Source organism: Malania oleifera, chromosome 2 (genome assembly GCF_029873635.1).
Source record: "Malania oleifera isolate guangnan ecotype guangnan chromosome 2, ASM2987363v1, whole genome shotgun sequence".
In the NCBI taxonomy this organism is placed as follows: domain Eukaryota; kingdom Viridiplantae; phylum Streptophyta; class Magnoliopsida; order Santalales; family Ximeniaceae; genus Malania; species Malania oleifera.
Window position 1 is genome coordinate 136736131 of NC_080418.1, and position 13873 is coordinate 136750003.

General features: G+C 35.2%; 1 protein-coding gene across 1 annotated transcript; it reads right to left on the bottom strand.

Annotated features, from left to right (window-relative positions):
• Positions 1-5607: 5607 nt before the first annotated feature.
• LOC131149191 (ABC transporter G family member 23) lies at positions 5608-7581 on the bottom strand. The gene has a single exon (XM_058099415.1). The coding sequence runs from the start codon at positions 7579-7581 to the stop codon at positions 5608-5610; it is 1974 nt and encodes a 657-aa protein (XP_057955398.1).
• Between the last annotated feature and the right edge of the window lie 6292 nt (positions 7582-13873).

A 13873-nucleotide genomic window follows, 5' to 3' on the forward strand; every position in this document is an offset into this window, starting at 1 on the left:
GGAAAGATTTGTTGTGCTGAGTTTCAAAGTAAATTCCATGGGAAAAGTTGCTGGTTTATAGCTAGAAAAACCACTGTCTTGGAGAATATCTAGGGCATATTTTCATTGAGATATAGCAATACCTTTAGCTGATCGAGCTATTTCAAACCCAAGATGTATTTTAGTTCACCAAGATCCTTGATTGTGAAAGAATCATTGAGAAATTTCTTGACTTCATTAATATGAGCAATACTGTTAGAAACAAGAATAACATCATCAACATAAATGAGTAAAGCTATAAAAGCTAAGGGGTTTGTTTTGATAAAGAGAGAAGAATCTGATTTGCCCTGAGTAAATCCAAGTTGCAACAAGGACGTGGACAGCTTGGAGAACCATTGTTGTGATGCTTGTTTTAGTCCATAGATACTCTTTTTGAGCTTGCATACACGAGGGTCATTTGTTGAAGAGTAGCCTGGTGGTAATTGCACATATACTTCTTCATTAAGATCTCCATATAAGAAGGCATTATTTACATCTAATTGATGTAAATTCTAGTGTTTTATAGTAGCAACAACAAGTAATGCTCGCACAGTTGTCATTTTAGCAACATGAGAGTATGTATCAAAAAAATCTAACCCTTTTTGTTGAGTGTAGCCCTTGGCCACTAGTCTAACTTTATATCTTACAATTGTGCCATCAGCATTGAACTTGACACGATAAACCCATTTACAACCTATTGCAGTCTTATTTGAAGGTAAAATGGCAAGATCCCAAGCATTGTTTAATTTAAGAGCTTTTATTTCTACCATGGAATTTTGCTATTGAGGATGAGCAATAGCCTGTTTGAAGGTTTGGGGTTCAAAAGTGGAAGTAACAGCAGCAACAAATGGTTTATATTTAGGGGATAGCTGAGAAGTAGAAAGATAATGAAGAATATAATGAGGGTTACCTTTATTAGAAGCTGAACTGCAATTAGGAGATGATTGAGAAGCTGAAAGTGTTTGAGTCATATTACCACAATAAAAATTCTTTAAGTATGCAGGAGGATTTCTGATCCTTTGAGATCTTTAGAGAGTGTCAATATGAGTATGTTCAATTGAAGTGTTCTCAGATTGGGGAGGAAGTTTAATAGAAGTTGAGGAGTGATTGGGCTTTGAAGAATCAAAATACTGAGGAAAATTAAGAAAAACAAAGGGTGTATGAATTGTGTTTGGTATGGAAGGAAATATGGATTCATGAAAAACTACATTTCTGGAAATAAAAGTTTTAAGAGTAACAAGATCCAAAAGTTTATACCCTTTGACATTTGGTGGATAACCCGGAAAAATACATTTTGAAGCTCTTGGTTGGAATTTTCCTCTATGAGCTGTGAGTGTGCTAGCAAAACACAAACACCCAAAAACTTTTAGAAAGTTATAAGCTAGATGTTTTTGAAATAAAAGAAAGTATGGTGTTTGATTTTGGAGAATAGAAGAAGGGATTCTATTTATGGGATGTGTTGCTATTAGCACACAATCTGTCCAATAATAAAGTGGCAATTTGGATTGGAAAAGCAAAGCTCTAGCCACATTAAGTAGGTGTTGATGTTTTCTTTCAACTTTACCATTCTGTTGGGGTGTTTCAACACAAGATAATTGATGTATTATGCCATTATTATTGTACAAATCAGTCATGTTAAACTCTTGACCATTATCAATTCTAAGAGTTTGAATAGATGTGTTGAATTGAGTATGAACATAAGAAACAAAATTTGTGAGAATGGTACAAGTTTCTATTTTGGTTTTCATGAGATAAAGCCAAGTAAATCTTGTATAGTCATCTATAATAGTGAGAAAACAATGAAAACCAAAATATGAAACAGGTGAGAAAGGACCCAAATATCACAATGAACTAATTGAAAAGCTTTATTTGAATAGCTACTTGATGCAGGGAATACAAGTCTTTTCTAGTTTGGCTAAAGGACAAACTTCACATATATGAATTGGATATGCTGATACATTGGAATTTATATCACTAATAAATTTCAATCTGGTAGATGGAATATGTCTTAGACGAAAATGCCAAATATCAGCATTGGTAGTACAATTATTTACTGAAGAAACTGAAGATAGACAATTGAGATCAAATTTATTCCTTGCTAGAACAGAAGGTTGTTGTAGGTGATATAGGCCAGACATCATCTTCCAGCTAATTAGGTTATGCAAAATACATTTGTATTGAAGGAAAAACAAACCAATGGAATTTTCTTAGTAAGTTTTGAAGTAGATATGAGATTAACACTGAATGAAAGAATGTAAAGAGCATTATGTAAGATAATATTAGCTGAAAAATGTACAATTCTATTGAAAATAACAGGAGCAGATTGACCATTTGGTAAATGGACTACAGATGATTGTTTTGGTAGATGAACTGAAGTGAAAAAATGAGGAGAACAAATCAAATGATCTGTAGCTCCTGTATCAAGAATCCATGGAAAATTATTTTTGTCAGCTGAAACAACATGACATGATATGATACCTGATGTAGAGGCAGTATTTGTTGTTGGATTTATGTGTGTATTAGAAAGGCTATTTGCAAGGGACAACAAGTTTTGAATTTTCTTTTGAGAAAATATATTTGAGATGCTTGAATTTAACTCCAAAGAAGAAGCAACATTTGCATTGGACAAATTTGTATTTGTATTTCCATGTTGAGCAGGAATAATTTCTTACTCGTGGACCTTTCCATCAAGGTGGAAATCCAATTAAGTGGAAACACTTATCTGCAAGGTGACCTTTATATCCATAATGGGAACAAATAACATTTCCTTTGACTTTCGATTTTGTGAAACGAGTACCATTAGTAGTAACAAACTTTTGTGTTTGTGCAGCAGTCATAGCATGAGAATCTATGGAAAAACCAACAACATTAGATAATGATCTTTGACTTTCTTCTTGTAGTAGCAAAGAAAAAACTTTGCTCATAGAAGGAAAAGGTGATTGAAGAAGTAATTTACTTCACATCATAGAGTAAGAATCATGCAAACCAATGAGAAACTTCATCACATAATCTGATTGCTGCCTATTTGTAAAATTCTTTAAAAGATTACAAAAACATTTATCAGGAGTTCCACATCTGCAGCTTGGAATTGGTCTGTAGCTGATATATTCATCCCATAGGGTCTTGAATTTGTTGAAGTATTCAGTGACTGATCTTGTTCCTTGAGAAATTGAACTGAGAGATTTTTCTAGGGTAAAGACTCTTAGACCATCACTTCGAAGGTACCTTGTCTTGAGTTCTTCTCAAACATCACATGCAGATGTGAAGTATAACAGACTCCCATGAATTTCTTTGGCTATAGAATTCATCAGCCAAGATAGAACGAGATTATTTGCTCTCAATTAGGCAATTCAAATCCTAGAATCACCAACATTGGATTGAGGCAGAGTACCATCTATGAATGCGATCTTATTCTTAACTGTAAGAGCAATGGAGATAGATCTACTCCATGCAACATAATTGTCACTAGTCAAGATTTCAGAGACTAGAAAAGCTCCAGGGTTATTCGATGGATGCAAGTAATAAACACTTGAAGAATCATCTGATGGATTTCTTGAAGATTCACTAGCATTTGCCATAAAAGCAGAATGCATAGAAGATTCAGGTTCCACCATAGAAATGGAACAAAAAAGAGAATTTTTTTTTTTAAGAGAGCAGCAAAAATTGAATCAATTAATTTCTGAAATTTGAAACTCCCTTGGCCAACCATAGCTCTATCTGTAGTTGATTTTCTTCTCCCTGGTTTACAGCGAGAGATAAAAGTTTGGTGAAGATGACTATGCTTGTTCTACAATAAGCATCTCCCTATGGAATTCAGTCAGTGCACTATGAAGCATGCAGTGGAATTTTGCTCTAATACCATGTAAAAATACAAAAAAGCTTTGAAGATAGAGAGAAAAGCAAGAAGAATAATATTTCTTATCTTCATTGAATAAATTATATGGTATACAAGCAGACTTCTTTTATAGATACAATAACAACCATTGATCAACTAATCTAACTGCCCATATTAGTTATAACAACTTGGTGTATTTAGTTTGGTTCTTGACCTTGCTCCAGGTCATCTTGTAAGCTCCAACAGCGGACTTGTGACTTTGGTGACCTCAAGGTTACAAGTTCGATTCTCCATTTGTGGATTGTACGGTGAATTACCAAGAGTATGTCAATGGGTGGACGGTAACATTTTCACCTCGTGGGCTTGGTGCCGTACCGGGAGGGTCCAAAGGGCTCATCAGTGGCTAGAGTTCCTATGTTATAAAAAAAAGTTCAAACAATATTTCCAGGTTTAATTCTAACCATAAAAAGCTCATTTTAAAAAAAAATTGGCTAGGTGGAAGATGCAAAAGATTATTCACTTTTCTCCAATGGATTTTTTAATAGAAAAATAATTTGAAATGAAAAATAGTTGTGTTGTTAAGATAGTTGGAAATATGTGAGATAGACTTACATAAAATATAATTTTATGGGTTGGACAAATAATTATATTTGCTTTTCTCTACCCTAGAGCCATATTGCGAGATTTTTTTTTTTTGTTTTTGTTTTTTTGAGACTAGTATTTAGTTAGTTATAAGCAAGAAGAGGAACAAGTTTTTTGAATTTTTCTTCACCATTTCCACATCTTTAAAACCAAGATAAAAAAATTGATTTTAATTTGCAAATTTTATTTCCACCAATCATCTGCCGACCTTCTCATTCACTTTGTCGGGACATTTTCTTTGCATTTTTGTCGAGATTCATCTTATGGGGCAATGGGTGTTGTTCTTACTTGAGATTTTTGAGTATTGATGACTTTATTTGTCACAAATTAATTGGTAATTTGGTTTAAAAGATTTTTTTTTTTTGGAAAGAGCCAATTTTGTTTAAAAGATTTATTCTTTTAATCCCATCATTGATATTGTAGAAGATTTGCCCATTTCGGTCTCATAAGTTTTCCTAGCACTAGGATGGTTTTTCATGTAAAGATTGCCTGGGTGTGTTGTGGGTTCATTGTTTCAATTTTGTTGTGGTTCTTATTTTATTGAATTTAGGTAGATTTGAATGCTCGATGAGTCATTATAATTCCTATGCAATTAATTAGCACAATGAAAAGCATACTATTTTCTTGGGTTTGGTCTCTTGGCACAGCCCCAACACTAATGAGAGCACAGCAAGCACGATGCTGAGGTTCTGCACAATTTTTGGACATGGAAATGCAAATTGATGTGGGGATATATATGTGGAGACTTGAGCTTAGCTATTCCTGCAGCGAAGTGGTAAGCAGGACTTGAAATTTTTTTCAGGTAGGCATCAAACACCAATTTTAGAATCAGCAACTCTAGCTAACCTTTGTTGTTCACTGTTTGGTGACAGATTTACTTTGAAAAAACCATAATTATGCAATTAATAAACATGGTTTAACTCTAGATTTCTACAGGCAGGATTTTTTTTTTTTACTAAAGGACGGCGGCACCTCCATTTATTTATTAATATATCTTCACTTTTAACGAAAGAATATTGTGATTACAAGACGGCATTAATTTGATAACCTGCATGATTCTAATATAAATAAGGAGGACATGCATCCATGAAAGATGGCTTGATTCTTCATGCTTATATTGTTGTTTTTGAAGCCCTTCGAGCTAGAATGATCCAACATAGCACACGATAAAACACGAAGAAGCCAAACATGATGCCCACATTCATCCATCTGGTGTCCTTGTCAAGTCCTCTGCTCTTCAAGACATCTTTTCCAGTTAGCAAACACTTTGAATGATCTTGAGCATGCCAAGAGAAGCACTCATCTCGCAGACTCCAGTATTCGTTTATGAGCAGCGAATCAAGCGGATACCGATAAAGGGAAACATAGTACATGAAGAGCCAATATTTTGGAATGCTGTCTTTTGGAATGAAGTAGCCTGAGAAGAGGAAGAAGGCCCCAAGAACTGTGCAGATGAGAGAATTACCCGAAATGAAATCGGGAGAAACTGCGCTTAGGAAGAGTACCAGAGAGCTAGCCATCAGGACAATAAGCCAAACTACAAAAATGAAAAATGTGAAAGCAGCAATGGAGGGATTGAGTCCTACAATCCAGTAGACAGGAATGGCAAAAAGAACAGCCACAGCAAGCAGGAAGGGAAGAAACACCATGGTGTTGGCAATCAGATAAGAGGAAACTCGGTAGGCTCCCCTTGAGACTTCTTTCATTAGCACACGCCGCTCTTGGAGGTATATCGGTAATGCTTCGACAGTGGAAGAAAGGAGGAAACTAAGACTAAAAGCAAACAGCCCCAATCGTTCCGCGATTCCCTCTTCATCCTTCCTCACCTTTACATAAACACTTCCCAATCCGAAACCCCCGACGAGAGCCTGCATCGTTCTTGCCAGGAGCAATTGCTTTGTTCTGAAAATTATCTTCCAAAACCTTGAGCACAGAAACATAATCTCAAAAAAACTCCACAAGTATGAATCCATCTGTTGTTTAACACTGCTAGATTGCTGGAGTCCTATTTCTTCTCCTGGCCATAACGCCAGCGAAGATGGTGTTTTTTCTGCTATACCAGGCATGTATCTTCTGTTATTTGAATCTTCCAGTTTACTTACAATCTCCATGGCAAATTCCAAAGCATTCAGCTGCAGTGGAACTTTGAATCCCAATCGAGTTATTGCTTCCTCGAGGGATTCAAGACTGCCGTTATGTGCAACTGATCCATGGGAGAGGATTAAGAAGCTAGAAATATATTGTAGGATCCTATAGCTTGGTTGATGGATTGTTATAACCACAGCTCTTTGCTTTGCTTTTGCCATCAGAGACAGCAGTTCAATGACAAGAAGTGCTGACGAGCTGTCAAGGCCCGAAGTTGGCTCGTCGAGGAGTAAGATCGGAGGGTTGTTAATCAGCTCAAGGCCAATTGATACTCTCTTCCGTTCTCCCCCCGATATCCCTCTATTTTCTTCATCCCCGACAAAACTATGAGCAACATGAAATAGGCCAAGCTCTTGCATCAAGCTCTCTACCCTCTCTTCTTTCTCTTTCAAAGTTCTCATGTCCTTAAGCCTGAACTTGGCGCCAAACATCAGTGTTTCCTTTACAGTAAGCAGAGGAAGCAGATTATCCTCTTGTGCCACGAAACCGCATACCTTCCTCATTTGGGACAGACTACTCACTGTATGATCATTGAGTGAGATAGTACTAGTACTACTCTTTGGGTTGAAATCTTCATTTCTTACGCGCCCAGCAACGACCCTTAGAAGAGTGGATTTCCCAGTGCCACTAGGTCCTACAATGGCGACGACTTGGGAGCTTTTTGCAACGAAAGAGACCGACTTGAGCACGTGGATGGGCTTCGTCTTCTGCACAAAAGGGCAGAACCAAGCCGGGATGGAGCCCTTTCGGCGAATGGTGTAGGACAGGTTTCTAACTGATAGTTTGTAGATTGTTTGGGACGGGTGAGATGGTGGTGGTGGTGGTGAGTGGTGGGGGGAAGATGAAGAAGGACTGCTGGAGGACCCCAGCGCCGAGCCCGATGTGGAGAAGGGCATCGTCGAGTCGTCTTCGAGGGACGGTTGCTGGAAGCAAGCTGCCATTGATTAAGTTATGATTAGTCTTGTGCAGGTGGATGGAGGGAAGGGGGAAAATGATGAAGGCTGTGCATGTTTTGAAGTGAGAAGAGGAGTGGGAGGTTAGACCAACCAAGAAGTTTAACAGTTTGGAGAAGGGTTTTTCCTTGCTGGTGGAGGTGGTGAGCTGTTTGGCAGTGTTTGGTGATCTAAGCAGTTTTGACTAGCTTGAGTATGGTCAATCACCAATTTCTGAATAGTAAGCTCAAGAAATCAACGGATTAGCTTTTGAACTGGCCTTCAACTTGAAAAAAAAAGGTAACCCTTTCAGCTCATCAATTGGATTATTGAGAATGTCTGGTAAAGTGGGATATACAAGGTTAATGAACTTAAACTAAAAGTTGGAAGAGAAGTTCTTATTTATTATTTATCATTTATTTATTTTTGGGGTAGGATTGAAAGACCAAAAAGCAAAAGAATAGATGAAAAAATTCTTTTGAAAGTAATTAATCTTTCGAATTTTGAAAAGAGACTTAATAATTATTTATTAAATTGAGTGATGATATCTCGTTCTATAATTTTTATTCAATTATGATACCTTGTTCACTTAATGGATTAAAACACGAATAAAAGCATAACATGAATAAAATTGAGATTGGTATGGAATGAAAATAAATAAACAAAGTGATCCTAATATTTAAGTTAATAAGAAATGTAGTAGAAAAGAATTTAATATGCCAATTGTATTCCAGTATTTGCTTTTTTATAATGAGACTAGAGAAATGCACTCATCAAATTAATTTTAAGTTATCAATACATTCTGATGTGTTCAAAATAAAATTAAAATAAAAACTTTATATTTAAGAGCCAACCAAAAAATATTTTAAATAATAAAATAATATAAAATAAATAATATATATATATATATATATATATATATATATATATATATATAGAGCTAACCAAGAAATACATTATGATAATGTGTTCGTTTAGGTTGCTTGTCTTTTTTGTTTTTTTTTTTTTTCCTATCGTAATTAAGAAATATATCCATTACTTGGGATTGCTTTTGGAGCAATAAAAGTGAGTCTAAATTGCATAAATTATTATACTAATTTTAATTTTTATTATAGCATTTTGTATTATTTTTCACTTATTTTTTTAGTCATATTTTTCATTTATTTTTTTAGTCATATTTTTTTGTTGTTATTTGATTTGTGGACAGAAATGAACATGCATTCAATTAAATTTCTAATTTGTTTTGGTTTTGACAATATTAACCAAAAAGATTGTTAATTTTTCAAATTTTAGTTTCCATTTTAGGTTTCCAATTTTCATTCTTATAAAATTTTGAAGTGTACCCAACGGCCCTTAAAACAACCAATATTTTAGGCTTGTGGCTATTCAAAAATTCATAAAGTGTTGCTAAAGTATTTTGTTAATGAAGTATCCTATGTACTATGTTTGCAATCTTTTCATTCATTTTTGGATTAAATTATAACAAATACTGCTTGCGTTTGTGTTTACAGCATCTTTCCATACCCTTTTAGAATGGTGATAGTTGCCAAACTAGAAGAATTGGTTGAAGAGTCGCAATGGAAAAATTGTTTTCGATAAGGCATGTTACTTATTGCCTAGGTGATCCAGGAATATCAAATAGTCATGTAGGTGACGAAGGCCATGTCACTATCAAGTGATGTTGGTCGTTTAATCACCAGGCAAGGTGAGGAGATCATAAGTACTAGTCACCCATGCGATAGAGATTGCCCAGTCATCAAGCAACAAATGTCGCCCAATCATTAGGCAACAAATGTTGCTTAGTCATTTGGGATCGCCCAATCATCAAGCAACAACACAAATAAATATTGGGCAAACATGAATGTCAACCAGATTAATTGGATGTTTAATATTTAGAAATGATCCTAATTTATGATTAGACGTTCAATGTTTAGAAATGGATCAAATTTATTATCAGGATGGATTGAATATTTTATTTATAACCTTAGAATTGATGGAGGTTTGACCCCAAAGAGGTGTAGGGATATGAATTATCTTGTAAAAGATCTCCTAATCAATTTACACATATAACACGACTAGTTTAATGCTAAATAAGCCCAGTGCCTTCTATCCCGCCCCCTCTCTTTATCTCTCTCTTTCTCACTTCCTTCTCCCCTTATTCTCTTTCTTCTATCTCTCCTTATATTTTTCTAATATAAGTCTCTTCACCTCAATTTTTTCTCCCTCCTTCTACGATTAATTTGTACGTTCTATGACTCCATTCCTATCCTTACACCTCTTATGAGAGTTAGCATCCACAATCCATTCACCACCAACCCAATGTATATGTGTCTAAATCCACACAATCCTTAAAAGGTGCTTGATTTTTTACCAAATATCTACACCATTAATGGCGCATCCGCATGAGAACCATTATGCCACAACCAATTACCAAAGTGTAGAAATCCTTTCTTTTTTAAGGTGTTGATTAGCAATCTTTGTGACAAGATGGTACTCTCTCTTAGTAGCGGCTCTTCATAATATGGGGCCTTAGGCGAATAATTTAATTAGGGGTCCTTAATATTTTATTTAATTTTTATTTTTATTTAAAATTAATTTTTCTAAGTATATCAAATAATTTTAACTGCACTGTATCTGCACTCCACCCACCAAACACATGAATTCCATAAATAATGTTAATATTATTATATTAAAAAAATATTTAGGTGCCCCAAAATTTTTGGGGCCCTAGGCAAATACCTCAGTGGCCTAATGGAAGAGCCGGCCCTGCTCTCTCTCTCTCTCTCTCTCTCTCTCTCTCTCTCTCTCTCTCTCTCTCTCTCTCTCTCTTTGTGTATACAAAAATCCCAATTTTATAGATAGCCCTCACTTATGGCGGAGGAATACCGTGGTTATAATCAAAACACATGAGATTTACAAATAAACTATCAAAACCATTACTAACATCAAAACCAATACTAAAAACAATATAAGCATGCCTATATATAATCAAAACCAAAAAAAAAAACATAAATAAAATACCTACAAAATGATGTCAATTATACCTGCAAACATAACTAGAGGAAAACAGAGGAAAACCAAATGATGACAATTAAAGACGAATGCTAGGAATAATCATCTTATCTATACGTATGAGACCTCTCATTTTACTCGGTAACATATCACTTACAAAATATCTCCTTATGTTGCCATCTTCGCCTTGACGAGCCAAGAAATCCGCCACCTGATTACTTTCTCTAAATTGGTGATTTATAGAGAACTGAAAACCTTGTAACTCCTCCTCTAACAATTCCCAAAAGTCCCATAAGTACCATAAGGAACAAATTCCATATGTGAGTCATCCTACCACTGATTCCGAGTTGCTTTCACTACATATATTCCGATATCCCAACTCTTTACAGAATTGAACACCACTAGTAAGAGCCGACAACTCCGCTCCATTGTTAGTACCTGGCTCATATTTTTCTGAGAAAGTGGCCTTAATATTACTCGATAAGTTGTGGATGATACCACCGGCACCACAAGAACCTGGATTTCCTCTTCAAGAGCCATCAATATTTAGTTTCAAACAACCTATTGGAGACATTTTCCAGACTACTTTTTGAGGAGTTCTAACCTTTGATGTTTTCGTCTTCACCTGGAACTCTTCTAATAAATTCTTATCTATAGAGGGCAGAGAACCCTTCACGCTTTCTGCATTTTTTGCGAGCCAAAACCTCACAGATAACCAAATGGCATTCCCAGACTCATACTTATGAATGCATTGCACTCTTCTAATTGTATGTTGTTTTAATTTGAAATCCATTTTACATTTTGTTTTTATTAAGTAGAAAGTGGTGCTTATCTTTGTGGATTCATTTATTTTAAATTTCTTTATGCAAATTAAAATGCCTCTGTCTTGTTAGATCCCTATCCTTAGCTACCATTGTATGTCTACTCCTTTAAAAATTAAAATTATGATCCAACTCATAGAAACTTTTTTAATTTCTATTGAAGATTAAACTTGACGGTGGGACAGTGGCAGCAAAACTTGGCAAACAACCTACTCCACCTACCAGCCAATTTTGTTGAAATTAATATCAACCTACTATTCATCCTTTGCTATAAATAGACGTGTGTGTGTGTGTGTGTGTAATGTAATATGTGGTGTAAAGAGGGTGAATAACTAGTGAGAGATTTTGTATTGAGATTTTCCTCTATAATTTATTTCCAATTTATTATTGAAATTAGTTGTTTTGCAATTGAGTGCAATTCCTTACCGAGTTTCAATCACAACCAATGATTGAGTGAATCCTTTGCACCCATCAGTGGTATCAGAGCTTTAGGGTTTTCGGAATTCGCCAAACAGAGGCAAACAGAAGGGAAATTCTATTGGTTTTACTGTAATCCCAAGAGGGGGGGTGAATTGGTATTTTAAAATTTTTCTCTCCTAGGTCAGATATCCAACACCAGTATTACACAATCCTAGGGTCAATCTAAAGCAGAAAATTGAATGAATCAACAAATGCAGGTCAAATTAAATTGCGTAAATAAATTACTCAAGCAAGCATAGAAAATTAAGTAGGACACCAGATATGTTATCGAGGTTTGGCAAATGTGCCTACGTTCCCACCTTAGCTCACAAGCACAAGGATTCCACTGCGACTCACTTAACGGGCGGAGCAGCACCTAATACAATTAGGTTAATTAACGGGGCTGGACTCAACCTATATAATCATTCCGGACTAGATTATCACCCCTTCAGGCCACGCCTGCAATATAAAATATTCACAATACAATTTGCGTACAAAATATATGCTTCTCAAGCAAGCAAATTTGTACCAATATAATCAACACAGTACAGTATGATAGGATATGATATGCTCAATGTAGTCTCAATGTATACTCTCAAAACAATGCAAATATATCAATCAGAATGTGAGAGTGTATGTGTTAGGATATTTGTATCAAAATAATAATATCAATCACAAGATGCAGCAATAAAGATCTTCAGCACACAAGCAAATGTCTCAAAAATATTTTTCTAAAAAATAAGCACAAGAGATATTTAAAATCTATTTGTAAAAATTATTTCACAAACAAAATACAATACAAGCTCTTGAGTATTGCAATGATGATGCAAAACTCACAAGCTCTAACCAAGGAAGACTTATCGACAAATTCTCTAAGAAAAACTTTAAGCTTACTTTTAACCAAAAATAAATTTCAATCAAACAGAGCAGATAAGAGTGTAAGCCTTATAAGATAATCACAAGAGCAATCTTACTAAACGATTTGTGCAATGGGAATTAGTAAGAATGGAAGTGGAGAGCTTAAATATGAGAAATAGGGTTTTTGAATTTCAGAGAGAATTTGCTAATGATATTTGCTAATTTGTTGCTAATCTATCCAAATGAGGGGGTATATAGAGACACCCCAAAAATTATAACCGTTTAGGACCTATCTAGTATTTTTGAAAAAGTTTAAATAGGATTAATAAAAATTAACCACGTTTTAACCTCGATAAAATTTGAGCAACCCAAGAGGTTTGGTCGACCGGGTTACTCAGTTCGGTTGACCAGGGTGTTTTTGAACAGAGGTGTTGGTCGACTAGACTTGAGGTGATTTTGAACCTCCAAGGTTCGATCAACCAGGCTAAGTTCGGTTGACCAAAGTTGGATGTTTGGTCGACTAGGACGTTGAGATTTTCTTATATGCCAGTTGAGTTGATCAGGACGTTGACATACATTTTAAGGACAGTCGACCAAATGGTCAAACTTTTGACCCTTGGGAGGTTCGGTCGACCAAAGTGCTATGTGTGTTTAGGTTCGGTCGACTGAACACATGAAAATTGTGTATTTGAGTTCTAACTTCCTTTTGAAGTCACCCCTACTCATATGATTATTACTTCTAAGATATATGAGAGCTTTTTCAATGCAATATAATTGGACCTAAGGCCAGTCTAAGGTCTTTGAGCTTATTTGTCCTATCATGCAAGCAATGCATTAATTATCACAGACCATTATTATTTAAATATTATAGACCCTTAATAAAATAAAATATAAATTACAATAAGAACTTTGGGTCTTCATTTTCTTTCAACTTCATGTGCACCATATGATACTTTCAATTGATCATTTACACAAACTCACTAGACATTAAATACTAAAGTATTGGTCATAATCAAAATGGGATATGACCTATAAGGTCAACAATCTCTCCCTTTTGATGATGACAAATACCTTATGCAAAAGTGGATACAGCCAAGAAAGGCTCCCCCCCCCCCCCGGCACGAAACTATGTATAAGAGAAATGTAAAAAT